The sequence below is a fragment of the Oncorhynchus keta genome, chromosome 17, assembly GCF_023373465.1.
Source record: "Oncorhynchus keta strain PuntledgeMale-10-30-2019 chromosome 17, Oket_V2, whole genome shotgun sequence".
Lineage (NCBI taxonomy): Eukaryota > Metazoa > Chordata > Actinopteri > Salmoniformes > Salmonidae > Oncorhynchus > Oncorhynchus keta.
The window spans coordinates 60,170,562-60,183,034 of NC_068437.1; the positions used below are offsets into that span (position 1 = coordinate 60,170,562).

The 12,473-nt window shown below is 43.0% G+C and overlaps 1 protein-coding gene across 1 annotated transcript; it reads right to left on the reverse strand.

Annotated features, from left to right (window-relative positions):
* Nucleotides 1–3,659: 3,659 nt before the first annotated feature.
* On the reverse strand, nt 3,660–5,982 carry LOC127908530 (uncharacterized). Its single transcript, XM_052467073.1, has 2 exons — nt 3,866–5,982; nt 3,660–3,725 (listed from the first exon to the last, which is right to left on the reverse strand). Exons 1-2 carry the CDS (start codon nt 5,081–5,083, stop codon nt 3,660–3,662), a joined length of 1,284 nt encoding a protein of 427 aa, XP_052323033.1. The 5' UTR covers nt 5,084–5,982.
* Between the last annotated feature and the right edge of the window lie 6,491 nt (nt 5,983–12,473).

The following is a 12,473-nucleotide window of genomic DNA, read 5'->3' on the forward strand; positions in this document are numbered from 1 at the left end:
TTTTCAGCCCTGGCCATTCAAACTTTTTGCCAGGCTCACCATGGAGCAATTTTCCGCTTGGCGGGTTCCCAATGCCAGGGACCACACATGCCCACGCGGATTTAGTCATAATTTATGCTAATGAGCCTCTATAAATCCACAATACAGGCCATTGCAGGTTGACGGATTAGCAATAGAATCTGCTGTGGGAGGAGACTGGAATTGTTGACTATAGTAACAGCTATGGGTTTAGAGATATCAGGAGCTTGAGGAAACTACGGCTATAAAAGATGATCTTCTCCAAGTTGTTAAATATTTACAAAACAGAAAATAAAGTAGGCAGACCAACCAAACGGGTTAGGGTTTCCTTGGTTGCCACACAATCCCTGTCGGAACAAAATAGACTGCAGGAAGTCAGATCCACGCTGCGCATGGAAGCATCTTTTTATTTCCATGGGCTTTTATTCCTCATGAAGAGATTCTTTTAACTCGTCATTCCTCTATTGGTGTTAGGCAGAAAGGAGTCTGGTTTTCAGGCTTTTCAACAGACATTTCTTAAAGTGTCCCAACCGCCCGTGAACCTCGGAACGCCCTGGGTCCAGAGGGTCCATTATTTAGGTGATAATGCCCTCGAAGCCGATGTTTGGAGGATATATTGGCACGGGTGTTGCTCGTCCAGGACCGGCAAACCTGCCAATATATCCTCCAAACATCGGCTTCGAGGGCATTATCACTATTATATAACTGGTTACCAACATGTTCAAATAAAACATTATTTGTATGAATTTATTCATATTATTTCGTCCTTCCCCTTGCAAAGAAGATTGCAGTCAGAGTGTACAATAATTCCAGTAAACTGCAGTTATTCTGCAACAACTGCTTCCAAAATACCATAGTAGACTGAAGTTACAGAACTTTTACTGCAGTTTCAAAACGGCAATTTTTTTTTGTATGGGTTCCACGAGATATAGTCCCGATACAAATCTAATGCTACCCAAGCCAGCTGGTTGTTTGTTCTATCGGTTAGACCCCGTCTTTAAGTATTTTTGTTCTGTATCTATAGACGACCCAGTCATTCGTTCTAAATGTTCTATTGCCATTCTGTCTGGCAACGTTCTTATCCCTTACTTGCTTGTACGGCTAACTTACAGTCCGGTCAAACAGCACAGCCAGAATAACAGCAAAGTAGCTGCATTTGCATTTGTTTAAGCATTTTTTTGTGACATTTTATTTAATACTTCCATAACAATAAGCTAATGAGTCACGCCTCTGCCTGCCATAGAAAATGTGCTCTCTAGTCAGGACACTGTTGTTCAGAGTAGCTAGACAACAACAGACCTAACACAATCAGTTCAAACTGAAGCTGGAAAGACTGCAAACTAGCTGCATTTAGTTAAGTTTGACCTGTTTTCTGTTGACATTCCTTATATATATATATATGATGACAGTTGATTCATGATTTCGACTGGCTGAGAAAAGCTGCCTACCGGTCTGTCTTGTCCTGACTCCCAACTTGCTCATTACTATGGAACAGCTGGAGATCAAATGTCCATATTGAAACAATGTTGCAAATGTCGTTGAGTCAGACAGCAAGGATATATACAAATCTCTGCTGTTGAAAATCAAATGTTAGTGTAAAAGAAATGTGAGATAATGTGAGATGCTTTTTATAGTAGAGATCAAGTTTATACATTAGATGGCTGGGCTGATGTCACAGTGTATTGTACAGTGAGAACAGTCAATAGTTATTTTAACATCACAGCTTTAGCAGGTGGTAACTTGTGGAATAGACACCAGCTGGAATGCTATTTTAACCATTCAACATCCAAGATTAGACCCACCCGTTGTATTACTCAGTACAACAGTATTTACAGTGCCTTCGGAAAGTATTCAGACCCCTTGACTTTTTCCACATTTTTTATTTAAGTTACAGCCTTTTTCTAAAATGTATTATATTGTTTTTTCCCACCATCAACCTACACACAATACTCCATAATGACAAAGCAAAAACTGGTTTCTCAAATCTTTTGCAACGTTATAAAAAAAACTGAAATGTCACCTGTAAGTAAATATTCTGACCATTTACTCATTACTTTGTTGAAGCACCATTGGCAGCGATTACAGCATCGAGTCTTCTTGGGTATGACGCATCAAGCTTGGCACACCTTTAAGCATTTCACTGTAAGGTCTACACAAATCAAATCAAATCAAATGTATTTGTCACATACACATGGTTAGCAGATGTTAGTGCGAGTGTAGCGAAATGCTTGTGCTTCTAGTTCCGACAATGCAGTAATAACCAACAAGTAATCTAACTAACAATTCCTAAACTACTGTCTTATACACAGTGTAAGGGGATAAATAATATGTACATAAGGATATATGAATGAGTGATGGTACAGAGCAGCATAGGCAAGATACAGTAGATGGTATCAAGTACAGTATATACATATAAGATGAGTATGTAAACAAAGTGGCATAGTTAAAGTGGCTAGTGATACATGTATTACATAAGGATGCAGTCGATGATATAGAGTACAGTATATACGTATGCATATGAGATGAATAATGTAGGGTAAGTAACATTATATAAGGTAGCATTGTTTAAAGTGGCTAGTGATATATTTACATCATTCCCATCAATTCCCATTATTAAAGTGGCTGGAGTTGAGTCAGTGTCAGTGTGTTGGCAGCGGCCACTCAATGTTAGTGGTGGCTGTTTAACAGTCTGATGGACTTGAGATAGAAGCTGTTTTTCAGTCTCTCGGTCCCAGCTTTGATGCACCTGTACTGACCTCGCCTTCTGGATGATAGCGGGGTGAACAGGCAGTGGCTCGGGTGGTTGATGTCCTTGATGATCTTTATGGCCTTCCTGTAACATCGGGTGGTGTAGGTGTCCTGGAGGGCAGGTAGTTTGCCCCCGGTGATGCGTTGTGCAGACCTCACTACCCTTTGGAGAGCCTTACGGTTGAGGGCGGAGCAGTTGCCGTACCAGGCGGTGATACAGCCCGCCAGGATGCTCTCAATTGTGCATCTGTAGAAGTTTGTGAGTGCTTTTGGTGACAAGCCAAATTTCTTCAGCCTCCTGAGGTTGAAGAGGCGCTGCTGCGCCTTCTTCACGATGCTGTCTGTGTGAGTGGACCAATTCAGTTTGTCTGTGATGTGTATGCCGAGGAACTTAAAACTTGCTACCCTCTCCACTACTGTTCCATCGATGTGGATAGGGGGGTGTTCCCTCTGCTGTTTCCTGAAGTCCACAATCATCTCCTTAGTTTTGTTGACGTTGAGTGTGAGGTTATTTTCCTGACACCACACTCCGAGGGCCCTCACCTCCTCCCTGTAGGCCGCCTCGTCGTTGTTGGTAATCAAGCATACCACTGTTGTGTCGTCCGCAAACTTGATGATTGAGTTGGAGGCGTGCATGGCCACGCAGTCGTGGGTGAACAGGGAGTACAGGAGAGGGCTCAGAACGCTCCCTTGTGGGGCCCCCGTGTTGAGGATCAGAGGGGAAGAGATGTTGTTTACCTACCCTCACCACCTGGGGGCGGCCCGTCAGGAAGTCCAGTACCCAGTTACATAGGGCGGGGTCGAGACGCAGGGTCTCGAGCTTGATGACGAGCTTGGAGGGTACTATGGTGTTGAATGCCGAGCTGTAGTCGATGAACAGCATTCTCACATAGTTATTCCTCTTGTCCAGATGGGTTAGGGCAGTGTGCAGTGTGGTTGAGATTGCATCGTCTGTGGACCTATTTGGGCGGTAAGCAAATTGGAGTGGGTCTAGGGTGTCAGGTAGGGTGGAGGTGATATGGTCCTTGACTAGTCTCTCAAAGCACTTCATGATGACGGAAGTGAGTGCTACGGGGCGGTAGTCGTTTAGCTCAGTTACCTTAGCTTTCTTGGGAACAGGAACAATGGTGGCCCTCTTGAAGCATGTGGGAACAGCAGACTGGTATAGGGATTGATTGAATATGTCCGTAAACACACCGGCCAGCTGGTCTGCGCATGCTCTGAGGGCGCGGCTGGGGATGCCGTCTGGGCCTGCAGCCTTGCGAGGGTTAACACGTTTAAATGTCTTACTCACCTCGGCTGCAGTGAAGGAGAGACCGCATGTTTTCGTTGCAGGCCGTGTCAGTGGCACTGTATTGTCCTCAAAGCGGGCAAAAAAGTTATTTAGTCTGCCTGGGAGCAAGACATCCTGGTCCGTGACTGGGCTGGATTTCTTCCTGTAGTCCGTGATTGACTGTAGACCCTGCCACATGCCTCTTGTGTCTGAGCCGTTGAATTGAGATTCTACTTTGTCTCTGTACTGACGCTTAGCTTGTTTGATAGCCTTGCGGAGGGAATAGCTGCACTGTTTGTATTCGGTCATGTTACCAGACACCTTGCCCTGATTAAAAGCAGTGGTTCGCGCTTTCAGATTCACGCGAATGCTGCCATCAATCCACGGTTTCTGGTTAGGGAATGTTTTAATCGTTGCTATGGGAACGTCATCTTCAACGCACGTTCTAATGAACTCGCACACCGAATCAGCGTATTCGTCAATGTTGTTATCTGACGCAATACGAAACATATTCCAGTCCACGTGCTGGAAGCAGTCTTGGAGTGTGGAGTCAGCTTGGTCGGACCAGCGTTGGACAGATCTCAGCGTGGGAGCCTCTAGTTTTAGTTTCTGTCTGTAGGCAGGGATCAGCAAAATGGAGTCGTGGTCAGCTTTTCCGAAAGGGGGGCGGGGCAGGGCCTTATATGCGTCGCGGAAGTTAGAGTAACAATGATCCAAGGTTTTTCCACCCCTGGTTGCGCAATCGATATGCTGATAAAATTTAGGGAGTCTTGTTTTCAGATTAGCCTTGTTAAAATCCCCAGCTACAATGAATGCAGCCTCCGGATAAATGGTTTCCAGTTTGCAAAGAGTTAAATAAAGTTCGTTCAGAGCCATCGATGTGTCTGCTTGGGGGGGGATATATACGGCTGTGATTATAATCGAAGAGAATTCTCTTGGTAGATAATGCGGTCTACATTTGATTGTGAGGAATTCTAAATCAGGTGAACAGAAGGATTTGAGTTCCTGTATGTTTCTTTCATCACACCATGTCTCGTTAGTCATAAGGCATACGCCCCCGCCCCTCTTCTTACCAGAAAGGTGTTTGTTTCTGTCGGAGCGATGCGTGGAGAAACCAGCTGGCCATGTTTCCGTGAAGCACAGAACGTTACAGTCTCTAATGTCCCTCTGGAATGCTACCCTTGCTCGGATTTCATCAACCTTGTTGTCTAGAGACTGGACATTGGCAAGAAGAATGCTAGGGAGTGGTGCAAGATGTGCTCGTCTCCGGAGTCTGACCAGAAGACCGCCGCGTTTCCCTCTTTTTCGGAGTCGTATTTTTGGGTCGCTGCATGCGATCCATTCCGTTGTCCTGTTTGTAAGGCAGAACACAGGATCCGCGTCGCGAAAAACATATTCTTGGTCGTACTGATGGTGAGTTGACGCTGATCTTATATTCAGTAGTTCTTCTCAACTGTATGTAATGAAACCTAAGATGACCTGGGGTACTAATGTAAGAAATAACACGTAAAAAAACAAAAAACTGCATAGTTTCCTAGGAACGCGAAGCGAGGCGGCCATCTCTGTCGGCGCCGGAAGTACCTGTTGTATTCGGCGCATGTGACAAATACTATTTTATTTTATTTGGGTAGTTTGGGTAGCTCTGGCTGGGCCACTCAAGGACATTCAGAGACTTGTCCCGAAGCCACTCCTGTGTTGTCTTGGCTGTGTGCTTAGGGTCATTGTCCTGTTGGAAGGTGAACATTCACCCCAGTATGGAGCAGGTTTTCATCAAGGATATCTCTGTACTTTGCTCCGTTCATCTTTCCCTCGATCCTGACTAGTCTCCCAGTCCCTGCCGCTGAAAAACATCCCCACAGCATGATGCTGCCACCACAATTCCTCACCTTTGGGATGGTGCCAGTTTTCCTCCAGACGTGATGCTTGGCATTCAAGCTAAAGAGCTCAATCTTGGTTTCTTCAGACCAGAGAATCTTGTTTCTCATGGTCTGAGATTCTTTAGGTGCCATTTTGGCTAACTCCAAGCATGCTCACATGTGCTTTTTACTGAACAGTGGCTTCCGTCTGGCACCTCTACCGTAAAGGACTGAATGGTGGACTGGTGCAGAGATGGTTGTCCTTCTGGAAAGTTCTCCCAAGTCCTTTCTACCCTGATTGCTCATTTTGGCTGGGCGGCCAGCTCTAGGAAGATAATTGGTGTTTCCAAACATCTTCAATTGTAGAATGATGGAGGCCCCTGTGTTCTTGGGGACCTTCAATGATGCAGAAATGTTTTGGTATCCTTCCCCACATCTGTGCCTAGATAGGTGTGTTCAATTGAATTTACAACAGGTGGAGTCCAATCAAGTTGTATAAACATCTTCAGACAGATCAATGGAAACAGGATGCACCAGAGTGTCACGCCCTGACCGTAGATTGCTTTGTATGTTTCTATTTTTTGTTTGGTCAGGGTGTGATGTGGCTGGGTATTCTATGTTGTATGTCTAGGTGTTGTGTTTCTATGTTTAGGCCTGGTATGGTTCCCAATCAGAGGCAGCTGGTTATGGTTGTCTCTGATTGAGAACCATACTTGTGGTCCTTCTGTGGCTCAGTTGGTAGAGCATGGCGCTTGTAACGCCAGGGTAGTGGGTTCGATTCCCGGGACCACCCATACGTAGAATGTATGCACACATGACTGTAAGTCGCTTTGGATAAAAGCGTCAGCTAAATGGCATATATTATATTATATTATATTACTTAGGCAGCCTGTTTTCCCACTATGGGTGTGGGTAGTTGTTTTCTGTCATTGTGTGTCTGCACCAGACAGAACTGTTTAGTTTCTTCTTGTTTTTTCTAGTGTTCAGTTTCTTTATTAAATGTACCATGAACACGTACCACGCTGCATTTTGGTCCTCCGATCCGTCTTACTCTTCCTCAGACGAAGAGGAGATTCGTTACACAGAGCTCAATTTCGAGTCTCATAGCAAAGGGTCTGAACACTTACGTAAAAAATATATTTCTGTTTTATTTATAAATTTGCAAAAATGTCAAACTTATTTTCACTTTGTCATGATAGGGTATTGTGTGTCAATTAGAATAAGGTTGTGACGTAACAAAATTTGGAAAAAGTCAAGGGGTCTGAATTTTTTCCGGAGGCACTGTAGAGTATATGATAATGTACTATTGTCACTATCTAGTATTTGGATGATATAAGGTGCAGTAGACTACAGTACAACATTACTAAATGATAACAACGTAGCCTTGTCACTAGCTAGTAGTTGGTTGATGGGGTGGGATACAGTAGGCTACAGTACAACATTACTACATGATAACAATGTAGCCTTGTCACTAGGTAGTAGTTGATTGATGGGGTATAGTAGACAACAATACAACATTACTAAATGATAACAATGTAGCCTTGTCACTAGGTAGTAGTTGATTGATGGGGTATAGTAGACAACAATACAACATTACTAAATGATAACAATGTAGCCTTGTCACTAGGTAGTAGTTGGTTGATTAGGTGAGGTATAGTAGACAGCAATACAGCAAAAGTATCCTTCCTGCTGTTCGGTTATGCGTTGGGTATGGAAAATGGTAAATTAGCCAAAATCAAAGATCACACATTCATGCAGCACTGGTGGTGTAACATTGTCTTTATCCATACCATAGCTGCTGTGGTGTTGTCATATTGTCTTTATCCATACCATAGCTGCTGTGGTGGTGTCTTTATCCATACCATAGCTGCTGTGGTGGTGTCTTTATCCATACCATAGCTGCTATGATGTTTTCACATTGTCTTTATCTATACCATAGCTGCTGTGATGTTTTCACATTGTCTTTATCCATACCATAGCTGCTATGATGTTGTCACATTGTCTTTATCTATACCATAGCTGCTGTGGTGGTGTCTGTGAGAGCCAGAAATCTTGCTTGTTTGTAGGTGACCAAATACTTATTGTCCACCATAATTTGCAAATAAATTCATAAAAAATCCTACAATGTGATTTTCTGGATTTTTTCCCCCTCATTTTGTCTGTCTTAGTTGAAGTGTACCTATGATGAAAATTACAGGACTCTCTCATCTTTTTAAGTGGGAGAACTTGCACAATTGGTGGCTGACTAAATACTTTTTTGCCCCACTGTATGTGGGCTCCAGTGCTTTGCCTGTAATGGTCTTCACGGACCATAATCCATTGGTGTTCTTGAAGCAAATGTACAATCAGAACAGCCGCCTTATGCGGTGGGCTCTGATTGTCCAAGGATATAATGTACAGATAGCTTATGTGAAGGGCTCGGCGAATGTGGTTGCCGACGCTCTATCACATGTTTACTAACTGGGGATGGGTTGGTTTTTGTTATTACAAACTGTATGTTTGCAATTTTTGTGGTGGGCGTGTTATTTTCCCCAGTTTCTGTGTTGTAGTCTGTTTTTGAGTGTGTGTTTCAGGAGATGGCTTCCTGAAATCCCCCAAGCAGCTGATTGGTCGACTCCACGGCTAATTGGAGCGGACCCCGCCCCCTCATCAAGTTACAGCTGTATACCGTTAGACTCCTTCTCCAGTTATGAAAGCCAGTGTTCTGTTGTTCAGGAGAGAGGTTTTTGCGGAGAGAGAGGAGGCTGATGGTTACATCACGTTGGTTGTTGCAAAGAGATTTGGTATGTTCTGTGTTTGTTTGTTGCTCAGAGAGAGTTTCTTTAATGTCCTGAGTTAGTTTTTTTAATCAGATTTGTTGTGAAGTGGTTTGTAATATCCTGTTTCATTTGTTCCCAGGGGGGACGGGGAAGGCACCTAGGGAGTGCTTAGGCAAGAGGCCCGCGGACATGCATATACCCGTAGTATATTCCCTGTCTAGGCACACCTGGGCGGACCACCCTATGTATTTTGTATTTTGGTTAGTGCACCAGGTGGTGCTAAGATAAGTAGTGGGTAGGCAGGTAAGATGGGAGAGGGGGCTTTGACATTTACTTACTTTGGTTCCATCCAACCCCTTTTCCCCATATTACTGTGTGAAGGAATAAATGGCTAGTAAACGGTAAATCCTGCCTTTTTCACTGGGAGTTGAGTTGTAGCAGGGTGTTGCGTACCCTCTTAAAACCTCTTTGGGCTGCAATCCCGTTACCGGGATGATATGACAACACCCACTGAAAGTGCAGGGCGCCAAATTCAAATCAGAAATCTCATAATTAAAATTCCTCAAACATGCATGCATCTTATACCATTACAAGGTATTCTTGTTGGTAATCCCACCACAGTGTCCAATTTCACATAGGATTTACGGCGAAAGCACCACAAACGATTATGTTAGGTCAGCACCTATATTCCCTTACCTTTGTTCTTCATCATAATGCACTCCAAGGAATCCCAGGTCCACAATAAATGCTTGATTAGTTCGATAATGTTCGTTATTTATGTCCAATTAGCTACTTTTGTTAGCGTGTTTGGTATACATATCCAAATGCTCGTTCTGGTCAGCGTTACGTCGGACAAAAACTTCAAAAAGTTATTACAGGTCGAAGAAACATTTCAAATTAAGTACAGAATCAATCATTAGGATGTTTTTAACATTAATCTTCAATAAAGTTCCAACCGGAGTATTCCTTTGTCTTCAGGAGCAATGGAATGCAGGTCGCTATCATGTGCAATGCGCAAGACCAGAAAATGGCTGACTGTCAGACACCTGATTCATTCTGCTATCATTCAGTTCCACCACACAGTAGAAGCCTCATTCAAATTTATATAGACGGTTGACATCTAGTGGAAGCCCTAGGAAGTGCAACATCAATATCTCAAGCAGATTTCAATGGGAACTGTTTTGAGTACATACCAGCCTCAGATTTCTCACTTCCTGTTTAGATTTCCTCAGGTTTTTGCTTGCCATATCAGTTCTGTTATACTCTCAGACATCATTCAAACGGTTTTAGAAACTTCAGAGTGTTTTCTATCCAATACTACTAATAATATGTATATATTAGCAACTGAGACTGAGGAGCAGGCCGTTTACTCTGGGCACCTTATTCATCCAAGCTACTCAATACTGCCCCCCAGCCATAATACGTTTTAATAGGGGTGTGCGTAACACCAAAGCTGCTGTGGTGTTGTCTTTATCCATACCATAGCTGGTATTGTGGTGTCACGTTGTCTTTATCCATACCATAGCTGGTATTGTGGTGTCACGTTGTCTTTATCCATACCATAGCTGGTATTGTGGTGTCACGTTGTCTTTATCCATACCATAGCTGGTATTGTGGTGTCACGTTGTCTTTATCCATACCATAGCTGCTATTGTGGTGTAACATTGTCTTTATCCATACCATAGCTGGTATTGTGGTGTCACGTTGTCTTTATCCATACCATAGCTGCTATTGTGGTGTCACGTTGTCTTTATCCATACCATAGCTGCTATTGTGGTGTCATATTGTCTTTATCCATACCATAGCTGCTATTGTGGTGTCATATTGTCTTTATCCATACCATAGCTGCTATTGTGGTGTCACATTGTCTTTATCCATACCATAGCTGCTATTGTGGTGTCACGTTGTCTTTATCCATACCATAGCTGCTATTGTGGTGTCATATTGTCTTTATACCACAGCTGCTGTGGTTTTCTTTTTCTTTATCCATACCATAGCTGCTGTGTTGTTATCCATAGCTGATGTGATGTAGTCCTTTTGTCTTTATCGATACCACAGGGGTGGCAGGGTAGCCTAGTGGTTAGAGTGTTGGACTAGTAGCCGGAAGGTTGCAAGTTCAAATCCCAGAGCTGACAAGGGACAAATCTGTCGTTCTGCCCCTGAATAGGCAGTTAACCCACTGTTCCTATGCTGTCATTGATAATAATAACTTGTTCTTAACTGACTTGCCTAGTAAAATAAAGGTAAATTTAAAAAAAATAGCTACTGCTATGGATGTGACTTTTACTTGAGAGCTCTGGCGTCTTTGCCAGGTTTGATGTTATTGTTGACCTGGTAAAATAAGCTAAAGGTTGTGGGCACTAGATAGTTGTGTTATCAAGTGTCAGATTTTCAAATGGAAAAATATGGAATAAGATGATTTGTTTAGAATTCAAAGCACACAACTGACATGGCTACCACAGCATTCTGCAGCGATACGCCTTCCCATCTGGTTTGCGTTTAGTGGGACTTTAATTTGTTTAACAGGACAATGACCCAAAACACACCTCCAGGCTGTGTAAGGGCTATTTGACTGAATTAGATTACCTGGCATCCACAATCACCTGACCTCAATCCAATTGAGATGTTTTGGGATGAGTTGGACAGCAGAGTGAAGGAAAAGCAGCCAACAAGTGCTCAAAGTATGTGGGAACTCCTTCAAGACTGTTGGAAAAGCATTCCAGGTAAAGCTGGTTGAGAGAATGCCAAGTGTGTAAAGCTGTCATCAAGCCAATGGGTGGCTACTTTGAAAAATCTAAAATATATTTTGGTTTAGCACATTTTTGGTTACTACATAATTCCATATGTGTTATTTCATATTTTTGATGTCTTCACTATTATTCTACAGTGTAGAAAATAGTACAAATAAAGAAAAACCCTTGAATGAGTAGGTGTGTCCAAACTTTTGACTAGTACTGTATATATATGCAATACTAAGGACTATTTCTTGACCAAGGACTATTTCTTGACCAAGGACTATTTCTTGACCAAGGACTATTTCTTGACCAAGGACTATTTCTTGACCAATGACAACTTGTCAAATTACCCTGAAATTGCACTCTTGTCCAGGACTACAGCAAAGACTGTCATTTTGCATTTGAATTTTTTTTTTTACTTGTCATGGCTTTTCCCTAGTGGTAGTTTCTGATTAATGCCACAGCTTGCTTGCAGTGAGTTGAAGATGTTTGCAGAGCATTATACGGTGCATTATCATAAACCACCACTAGGGTTATCCCATACCGAGCAAAACAAATGTTTTCAAATGCAAAATGAAAGTCTTTGATGTGAGAATTTGTATTTGGCGCAGAAAAATGACTCTGGCCCTCCCTCACATTTCTCAGCTCCCAGATGTCCTTCATGCACTCTCTGCAGCATCTCCTGACAAGTGTTTTATTTAATTAACTGGGCAAGTCAGTTCAGAACAAATTCTTATCTACAATGACTGCCTGTGAACATTGGGTTAACTGCCTTGTTCAGGGGCAGAAGGACAGATTTTGACCTTGTCAGCTCAGGGATTCGATCTAGAAATCTTTCAGTTACTGGCCCAATGCTCTAAAAACTAGGATACCTGCCACCCCGAGTACGTATCACCTTTCTGTTGTTCTTCAACAGCACACCTTTGACCATGCAAAGAATGGGATATTTTGTGGTCTCTTCAGCTATTGTCCTTAGTTGCTGATCAGAAACAGGAAGTGACTCCATGACCATACGAACTTGCAAGGCAACCTCCTCCATAGACTCCTGACTGAGGCTGATTTGGGCTACCACTGGTGGAACCCT

Coding starts and splice junctions, on each gene's coding strand:
- LOC127908530 (XM_052467073.1), bottom strand. CDS start 5,083: ATGACTAACGAGACATGGTGTGATGAAAGAAACATACAGGAACTCAAA. Junction 3,726..3,865: donor CTGTTCCCAAGAAAGCTAAG/GTAACTGAGCTA, acceptor CCGCCCAAATAG/GTCCACAGACGATGCAATCT.